The sequence below is a fragment of the Misgurnus anguillicaudatus genome, chromosome 10, assembly GCF_027580225.2.
Source record: "Misgurnus anguillicaudatus chromosome 10, ASM2758022v2, whole genome shotgun sequence".
In the NCBI taxonomy this organism is placed as follows: domain Eukaryota; kingdom Metazoa; phylum Chordata; class Actinopteri; order Cypriniformes; family Cobitidae; genus Misgurnus; species Misgurnus anguillicaudatus.
The window spans coordinates 33,496,540-33,506,431 of record NC_073346.2 but is presented as its reverse complement, the minus strand read 5'-3'; the positions used below and the strand labels follow the sequence as shown (position 1 = coordinate 33,506,431).

Sequence of the window (9,892 nt, the reverse complement as noted above, 5' to 3'; positions counted from 1 at the left end):
AATTTTATAATTAATCTATTCAAATTATTCTGAACACTACACATTCAATGCTTTTTTTCAGTTTTAACTTGTATATGCAAGCATTTTCACTATAATACTAAACTGATTTCAGCTCAAAACCTATAATGGACAGGCTAAGTTACACATCAGACTTGGTTGATCACCACTGGCCAGGAGAGGGCCATGCAAGAAACGCCATCGATGGGAAGCCGCAGGGATGACGTATTTTTGTATGCCAACCCAGAAGTTGGTGGGATAGTTCCCTCGTAAAAAAAGCACATTTATTTTTCTCCCATAGACTTTGGATTATCGCAAAAAAATGTGCGCTTTTTTAACATAAGTTTCTGACACATAGGTGTTTGTCTTCACAGATAAACACAACCTTTATGAATATTAAAATTCTGCTTTTTATTTTTAGTAACGCATTTACGCTTCAAAATTCCGAACCAACTTCCGGGTTGGCCTACAAAAATAAGTCATCCCTGCGGCACTCTTGTTCCTCCACTCAGATGGTAGATTATCCATGGTGGGGGTAGATTTATTGCACGTCTGCACGAGTATTTAGTGATTATAAGATGATTAGTAATAAAATAGGCTTAGATTTTTTTTAAATATAATTTTATAATAATATTTTTGTAAAAAAAGATTTCTTTTCAGCTTTCGCGATAAGCGCTCATTTACAGAATACATTTCCCAGAATGCCATTTTCGTATGCCTAGTGATGGGAGAAACGAATCTTTTCGAAGCTTCGAATCAATTGAACCAATTGCTTCGAAAATTGATTCAGTTTTTCGAAGCAGTTCGAAACACCACACACGCTGGCGACCCCTGCTAGTCAAAAGAGTGTAAAAGCAGATATGTCCAAACATTTTACAATTATTTTTTTTTACAAAATAATAGCAATATTTTCATTAAAATATGTTTAAAAATGTTTTAACTTAATTAAGACATAGTTAAACGCGTATTATGTGTTTTAATTTTATTTAGGGCAAACAAATCATTAACAACTTCTTTTTTAATTATGCAAATTTTTGTCATTAAATCTGTGTATAAACAAAAAGTAGACAAAATGGTAGTATTATTAGTCAGAAGGATATATCTTTTATGAACTTAATAAATAATAATACTGACCCGAGTTCACCTAAACATATTAAGGCCCGGGTATACTTTTTTTCCGCGTCCGCGTCCGGCTCGCGCGCGAACGCGTCCGCGCAGCTTTTCGAGTATACTCCACTGATCTATATAATGACTGGATTGCGCATGACGTCACAACTGTGAAGCCACCGCGCCGCCATGTTGGTATACCCAAACGTTCTATTAAATCAATGGACGCGATCAGATTTTAAGACACTGGTCATTTGTGATCAACTCCCCCTAGTGGTGAACCATCGGATTTTCGAAACAGTTATGACGTAATGAAGCTTTGTTTGCTGAAATCACGTGACTTGGACCAGTTTGAAACACGCTTCGAAACAAAAGATTCGTGAATGTTTCGAAGCCTAATGAAGCAGTGCTTCGAAAACGACCATCACTACGTATGCCGGAAGTAGTACGTAGTAAATAATACGTCCGTCTTTAGGCGAAAACATTTCACTTCGAGATATCAGGTAAATATAAACAAAGATGTTTCGTAAAGCCAAATTCTTGCTAGTTATCCGGTGGTTTCATTTGCTAATCGCCTCATGACAATGCAGGGTTTGCATCAATGTCTACATTTAATTTTGACATTATTTTTCATTCATTCATGACTAACCTGTTAAACTGTAGCTGGACTCTTTCCTAAGTTATTCCAGTTGCAATTTCGGCCCATATTCTAAAAACCTTTGTAATCAAATGTTTATGGTAACAATAACAATATTTTTTCAGTAATAATCAGTGTATTTCTAGGTGCAACTGATTATACTTACAAACGCACGTGTAAATATTTTCTGCCGATCTCTAGAATGAAGAGGGAACACGAGGAGCTTATTTTGAAAGCATGTGGAGCAAAGTCTCTTCAGATTGGTGCAAAGATTCAGACGTTGTGGAGCGGTTATGGTGAAATAGTAAGAGTCCACCTGGAGGGATGTGACAGACCATCTGTTGTTGTCAAGCATGTGATGTTTCCCCAAAACCTGAAACATCCAGGGGGTTGTAACACAGACCTATCTCACCAGCGCAAAGTTCGATCCTATCAAGTAGAAAGCCATTGGTACCAAAACTACACTACCAATGAACGCTGTCGAGTTCCCATCTGCCTGGCTACCCAGTCATTTGGAGATGAGCAGTTGATTGTTTTGGAAGATCTTAATGTGGCAGGATTCCCAAAAAGAAAAACTAACATTAACGAGGCTGAAATGAAGGCATGCCTCAGCTGGATTGCCAACTTTCACGGCCTCTTTCTGGATGTGGCCCCAGAAGGACTTTGGCCCGTAGGAACTTATTGGCATTTAGCAACAAGACCAGAGGAATTGGAGGCCATGTCGGATCAAAAACTCAAAGCAGCTGCTTCTGAGATAGACAGCATCCTCAACAACTGCACGTTTAAAACAATTCTCCATGGTGATGCAAAATTAGCTAATTTCTGCTTCTCCAAGGATGGTCTACAGGTCGCCGCTGTCGATTTTCAGTATGTTGGTGGAGGGTGTGGCATGAAGGATGTTATTTATTTTTTGGACAGCTGTATGGATGAGAGAGAGTGTGAAAAGAAAGCGCCTGATCTTCTAGATCACTATTTTTCAGAGTTACGGATATCGGTGGGCACGAAGGCCAGCTTTTCAGAGCTGGAGAAAGAATGGCGAAGTATGTTTGCCTTCGCTTGGACAGACTTTCATCGCTTTCTTCTTGGCTGGATGCCAGGGCATCATAAAGTTAATAGGTATAGCAAAAGGCTTGTCCAAGAGGTATTAAATAAACTGAAACAATCTTGATTTGTGTAAAGCTGTGTAAATGGTTAAATCAAAAAATATTCTGAGATTCACCTGGAGTATATGGATTTTTTATGTATGATATAAATCTGGTTGTATTCTGTATTTAATGTGTTTGCGAGATTAATGTTTTTATTTACAGTTTCTTTCCTTGTACAGTTGTTTCTCGATTGGTTGTATAGGTTAAATGAAAGTAATAAAAGCTCACCTACCTACACACAAATATTTGCATTATTAGAGTTATAAGATAGATAAGGAGATAACAAAAAAATTATTATGAATGCAATATAGGTATTTAAAAAGTTTTTAATCTCCTTTGTATCTATGTAGCTTTATAACCCTTCCCAAAAGTCAGTGTACACAGTATCATGTGTAAAATGTTTATCACTGCTCCAAGGTGATGGAAAAATTGCAAATTTGCGACATAAATAATAAATGGATTAATGCACTTGTTTTACTTTATTGTTTAAAGTTGAATTATTTTTTTATTTGATCAGATTTTTAAAGTATTATTAAAAAGCAGTATTGGCTTCTCTTCCATTCAGTGTTCAGATACAGTTTAACAGGCTTATTGATAAATGCAAAGTAATAAGGTCAAAATTAGATACAAAGACTGATCCAAATTCTACAATGTCTTGTTGATTAGCAAAACCATCAGATAATTAGCATGATTTATGAAACATCTTTGTTTACGTTTACCTAATATCTCAAAATGAAATGTGTTCTGCAAAGACTGACATATTTTAGTAGGTATAGGTACTACTTATGACGTACGAGAAAGACATTCTGGGTAACGTAGTCTGTAATACACTCACCTAAAGGATTATTAGGAACACCATACTAATACTGTGTTTGACCCCCTTTCGCCTTCAGAAATGCCTTAATTCTGGGTGGCATTGATTCAACAAGGTGCTGAAAGCATTCTTTAGAAATGTTGGCCAATATTGATAGGATAGCATCTTGCAGTTGATGGAGATTTGTGAGATGCACATCCAGGGCATGAAGCTCCCGTTCAACCACATCCCAAAGATGCTCTATTGGGTTGAGATCTGGTGGCTGTGGGGGCCATTTTAGTGCAGTGAACTCATTGTCATGATCAAAAAACAAAATCGAAATGATTCGAGCTTTGTGACATGGTGAATTATCCTGCTGGAAGTAGCCATCAAAGGATGGGTACATGGTGTTCATAAAGGGATGGACATGGTCAGAAACAATGCTCAGGTAGGCTGTGGCATTTAAACGATGCCCAATTGGCACTAAAGTGTGCCAAGAAAATATTCCCCACACCATTACACCATTGCATTAATGAGAAATTGAACAGGTGTTCCTAATAATCCTTTAGGTGAGTGTATAGTGGTTCTCACAAAAACTAAAGAAATGTCCAAGTCATATTTTACCCTTATTTAAAAAAATTTAAATTGAGCCTATTCAATTAATATTTTTCTACGTATACACTATACTGCCCTCCAAAGGCTAAGTGCAGTAACTACGCAAACACTGAAACTGAGAAAAATGCCTTTAAAGTTTTTTACGCCAGCCAGTCAAACATGTTACTGCAATTTTGGCACCCACGTTTCTCTAAAATGGGACAAAATTGAACCAGGAGACTTTGTCACAAGACACAACAGATCTCACAAAGCCCATTTTAACCATTAACTCAATTTTGACCAAATGCGTAGTTATTGCGCTTTGGCTTTGTAGGGCAGTATACAGTGCTAAGGTTTTTTTTTTTTTTTTGCATTTTTGCCCTCTTTATTTTCAATTGGACTGATTTGGAAGGCCGGTGGCTATATTTTTTCTGACCAAATAAATGAACACAATTAGGAAACATTACTTTTTTAGAGGAGCATTAAATACAATTTTGTAAAATATTACAATCCGTGATTGTTGTACACATATAATATGTGGAACTATAATCTTGTAAAGATTTCAGATGATAACCAAAACCTAAAGTTAATGCTTCTGATAAGACTTTAAATGATCAATAATCAACTGGAATGCTGGAAAACTTAAAAGGCAAAAACAGCAGGTGTTTTCTGAGATCCAGGTTATAAAAATAAATAAAATTCCATAATAAAATAATGGCTTTTGTCAAGAGAGTAGCTTATTTAGAATAACAATTAGAGTTGTCCTAACAATTCCAACTTTATTAATCTTTATCATATTTTGTTTATCTACAACCTATGCTACTTTTCTTTGTAATTAGATCGTTACATTATTTTAACATTTTTCAAGATGTTCCTGGATCATTCAGTAAAGGGTCAGACGCAAAATGGAAATTATAAAACGGCTCGTTCTGGTTCTTCATTCTGATTGGTTGAAACGCGTTCTAAGCCGTGATAAAATACCCCGGTAAACCCACGGTTCAGACCGCATCACAAGTATCACTGCGCCACTGTTGCTGCGTATTGATTTATGAAAATAAACACCACAGTCTTTAATCATTTTTTAATTTTTCTACCTTTGCACAATTATGGCGATATCCAGATAAATGTCAATAAATAAAACATTTCATCAATAAAGAGAAAACGTTCTCTGAAGTTTTTTGTCTTATTGATATTTCCGCTATTATCCACTAGAGGGCAATCTTACCCAACTTAAACACGGAGGCATTCACTCGACACAACAGCGTTGTGGTGGATTTAGCGTGTGTTTTGATCAGGCTCTGAATCTGATCTCTAAGTTCCTCACAAAAATGGAATTATCTCCGCATTTAGCTGAAAATTTGAGAGGTGATAACTGATAAGACAACAAATGAAGGTAGGATGAAACGTTTTTTGATGTTGTTGGAAGGCGGATGGACTGTTCTTTCATTTGATATCTTATGTTTATTTAAAGAAGATCATTTTTCTGTAAGGCATTCAACTAAAACTGGGTGGCAACTTAAAAAAAAACGCTGACGGGGAAAAAGTTAAGCATGCTTACAAACATATTTGATCATCACTTCAACAGTTGCACGATATAAATGTTAATGTATAAATTAGATAAATTTTGATATATAAAAATAAACACCACAGTCTTTACTCATATTTTCATTGTGCCTTTGCTGCATCTCTGTTGTTTGTGAACTGCGCTCTGTTGCAGCCACACTTGATTCTGAGGAACTACTTTGTTTGGCGGAAGAGTAATATTTATACTAATATAATTACAACTTATTTGTGTTTTATTTTATAAAATCCCGCTAACGTTATGCATATGAAGTAACCGTTTTATAAACGCAATAAACCCCTCGAAGCGTTGGGTTACCAGTGCATTTTATAACAGCTAAGGGGGTTTAGGCACTCCGCTTCGCGTCGTGCCTAACAACGCCCCTTAGCTGTTATAAAATGCACTGGTAACCCACTGCTTCTTGGGGTTTATTGCTTTAATCAAGGATTTAATTTTTTGCATATATGCCATATTGTTAAGTTGTTTAATTGTTTCATATGGTCTGTCAAGTTTCCTTGTTAAGAATCAACTAAATCTGTTGCTGGATAATGAATATTAAAAGCTTTCAAAGACTTCAAGAAAATAACATGTGTTTTTCAAACCGGTGATCCATACACCTCAACCTCACAAAGTGTAAGATATTCAACTCGGTCAGGTATTACTATATTGAGATAGCGTCCAATCCGCCCAGTACAGTTAAAGGAACTGGTAGCACCAGCAGGAATGGAAGTGATATCAGCACATCTGGAGACATATAGAGAGAGAGAGAGTTGTGAGTTTACTCCTTACATTCATGTTCAAAACACAGTTTGGTTTAGTAGCCTAAAATCTCTGCAGATTATTTGAAGTAATTTACCCTGCATTACTATTGCCATTATTCGCCAGACTGCTTCCAAATCTGATTACAGCCCCATTTATCCTTTCAGGAACAGCATCTCCCCTGTTTGTAATTGACACTGTTTGTATTATGTATTTTTGGAGTAGGTCCAGTCTCCACCAAGGACTGAGGACAGAATCAGTGCTGGAACACGACCCGAGATGGAAATTACTTTCTCTATTCCCATCAATGGCTCTAGGTGCAGTGGCATGCCCAAACAGCGTAGCCTGTGTAGCTACTCCTCTTAAAGCCACATTTTCATATTCTGTATAAAAACAAATGTGCATGGGTGCCAAAGGTCACTGTGCTAAAATATCTGTAAACGTGGGCTTTATACATTCACTGTGTGTATTGTAAAAATGAAAGGTTGTATCTGTTAACATTAGTTAATGTGCTATACAATGAGCTATATTTCTACAACATTTATTAATCTTAATGTGAATACTGCATTTACTATACATTATTATCCCCAATACATTATTATTACAATTAGCCCTGGTTTCTCATATAACTGATAAAATCTTTTGAAGTAAAAAATCTTATCTTTGACAAACTACAAATTATTTATATTGTGTATTGTAATGAATATGTGCATCATTGCATTGCAATGTGTAATTTACAGTACCTTGAACAGCAGTTGTGTCTGTAATATAAGTCATTGCAAATGTGCAGAAGAGGATCCACATGTGCATTTCCATGGTCCTACATGTCAGAATATCAAAATTGCATACTATTACAGTCATCTATTACCTTTATGATGTTTTGGGATTTTACAATGAATTTGCTATGAAGGTTTGTTTATTGGATTTAACAGGATGCAGATGTTTTTTCTCCCATTCGAAGTCAATTTAATAAATACGTAATTTAGTTAAAAAGGAGATATTCACACAAAGACATAACTGCAGGCAAGTATTGAAAAACAGAGGAAAGTAGGAAAATATGATCACAGTTGTATAAAATTATTACTAATTACAGAAATTACAAAAGTTTAACTCACCAGTATATCTAACACAAAGTGAAGTTTCAATGATATATGCAGGAAAATGTTAACGGTGCTCCTCACTATGTTATTAACAAAAAACACAAAAGGCCAGCTATTAATACACTGCAACTTTGTCAGGTCGTTTGATCAGCCGCTTTATCTTAACACGTTATCTGAGATATATACATTTGTCCAGGAACCTGTCAACTTTATCAACTGAAAAATGATAAAGTTTGTAGCTGTAACAATTGTTGATATCTTGTATCATAGCAATTTGTATATTAATGCTTTCTAGGATTATTCACTTTGATGTTTCCTTACTCTTTTTTAGTGGCTTTGGGTCACTGTTATTCTAGGAACACCTAGGTTTACTTTAATATTTTGGATGTAAATGTTTATTGAATCATGACAAACGGTATATTGTTGGAATGGTCTAAGCCTCTAGAATACATATTTCAGCAGTGTTTTATCAAATAAATTATGTAGGGAGAGTAATTGATTCATTCATTTGAAACATTTATATCCTGCTAAATGTCACTGTCCCACCAGTGGGATGCCTACAATTACTTCAGTGTTTTGCATATGAATTCTTATCCAATCATGGCAAACTGTATATCAATGGAAAGCTCTAAGAGTGTAGTTTTCATTTGTCATCCTTATATTTTGGGAAAAGATTGACATAGTGCGAGTCATTTTCTAAAAGGTCACGGGCCCTCAAGCAGTGACAGTAATTGATTAATTTGTGACAAGAGAATGCAGCCATCCGTTGACACCTAGTGGCCGTGTTGGTAAAACCACTAAAAGTGTGACACAAAACTCATTTTTTGTGATTTTAACTTAAAATTTGGATACCAACTACTTGAGACTTATGGCCACATGTTTACATTATTACGTTTGTGAAACATTTTTATAATTTTATTTATCAAATGAATATGTTATTGCATTATTTTTAATTATTAAAATAAATTCAAACTGTTATAACAATTTGTCTGTTATATGTTCACCTCCAGAAACATCAGTGAAAAACCTTAAATTGTCTTCTTTAAAACAAGACCAAGATTATAGAATAGCAGTTATATTAATTTGAAGCTGCACATCAACTCCCCCCCCCCCACTCAAAAGGGTGGGGTGACGGGCAAGTGGTTAAAGCATCTGCTAAAAGACTAAATTAACAATAAGAACCAACTACTTTACAGTTATGTGAACTATATGATTGAGGATTGTTATGTGAGTTTAGTATAAAAAAGAACAATTGACATTTCTGTAGAAATTACAGTATTAATGGCAGCTGTTTGCCAGTAACTGACTCTAGATTTAAATGTATGTTATTTACTGGCAACAGTAGGAAGCAGGGAGTAGTGAAGGAAAATGTGTGTGAACATGATTTAGTTCCTTTTAAGATAAGGCACCGTGCATTCTGCAAAATTAGATGTATGATTTCCCAACAGTTCATTGAATCTTGTCATATCAGTCCAGGTGCTATTGTTGTAACTTGGCTTTAGATTAAAGCATTTGCTAAATGCCTGAACAAACTACTGATGTGTTTTTTAAGATGTATGCATAGTTTTTACAATATAACAGCAATGTGACATAGGTTGAGGATTAATTTAGTGTTCAAATAATATTTTAACATTTGGTGGTTTAAATACATGCAAGGTCTCTGTTAATGTTTTAAAATCATTTAAGCTACACTGCAACTATGTCAGGTCGTTTGATCAGCCGCTTTATCTGAACATGTGTCATCTGAGATCTATAAACTTGTCATGAAGCAGGGAGTAGTAAAGGAAAATGTTTGTGAACATGATTTAGTGCCCTTTAAGATAAGGCACCGTGCATTCTACAAAATTAGATGTATGATTTTCAAGCAGTCCATTGAATCTTGTCATATCAGTCCTGGTGAGATTGTTTGACTGCTTTAGATTAAAGCTTTTGCTAAATGCCTGAACAAACTACTGATGTGTTCTTTAAGATTTATAGTTTTTACAATATAACAGCAATGTGACATAGGTTGAGGATTAATTTAGTGTTCAAATAATATTTTAATATTTGGTGGTTTAAATACATGCAAAGTCTGTTAATGTTTTAAAATCATTTTTTATTACTTCCCATGTAAAGTAAGTGCAAATTTTAGATTTGTCACATCCATAACGGAGAAATGTCACAGTTTCTCCCTCATAAATGCGCCTACAAAAAGTAAAA

General features: G+C 35.2%; 1 protein-coding gene and 1 non-coding gene across 3 annotated transcripts; one reads left to right on the top strand and one right to left on the bottom strand.

Moving 5' to 3' along the window:
* The first annotated feature begins 1,395 nt into the window (after window positions 1-1,395).
* pkdc (protein kinase-like domain containing) lies at window positions 1,396-3,352 on the top strand. 2 transcript variants are annotated; one of them, XM_055211031.2, is made up of 2 exons: window positions 1,396-1,607; window positions 1,888-3,352. In XM_055211031.2, exon 2 carries the CDS (start codon window positions 1,944-1,946, stop codon window positions 2,907-2,909), a length of 966 nt encoding a protein of 321 aa, XP_055067006.2. In that variant the 5' UTR covers window positions 1,396-1,607; window positions 1,888-1,943; the 3' UTR covers window positions 2,910-3,352. The 2 variants fall into 2 exon arrangements, with proteins under 2 accessions (XP_055067006.2, XP_055067005.2); XM_055211030.2 differs by having other exon boundaries at window positions 1,399-1,607; window positions 1,943-3,352.
* A 2,926-nt stretch (window positions 3,353-6,278) lies between these two features.
* LOC129448554 (uncharacterized) lies at window positions 6,279-7,786 on the bottom strand. Its single transcript, XR_012371613.1, has 4 exons — window positions 7,709-7,786; window positions 7,337-7,413; window positions 6,691-6,976; window positions 6,279-6,578 (listed from the first exon to the last, which is right to left on the bottom strand). It is a non-coding gene; the product is annotated as an uncharacterized protein (transcript).
* Window positions 7,787-9,892: the final 2,106 nt, after the last annotated feature.

Coding starts and splice junctions, on each gene's coding strand:
- pkdc (XM_055211031.2), top strand. CDS start 1,944: ATGAAGAGGGAACACGAGGAGCTTATTTTGAAAGCATGTGGAGCAAAG.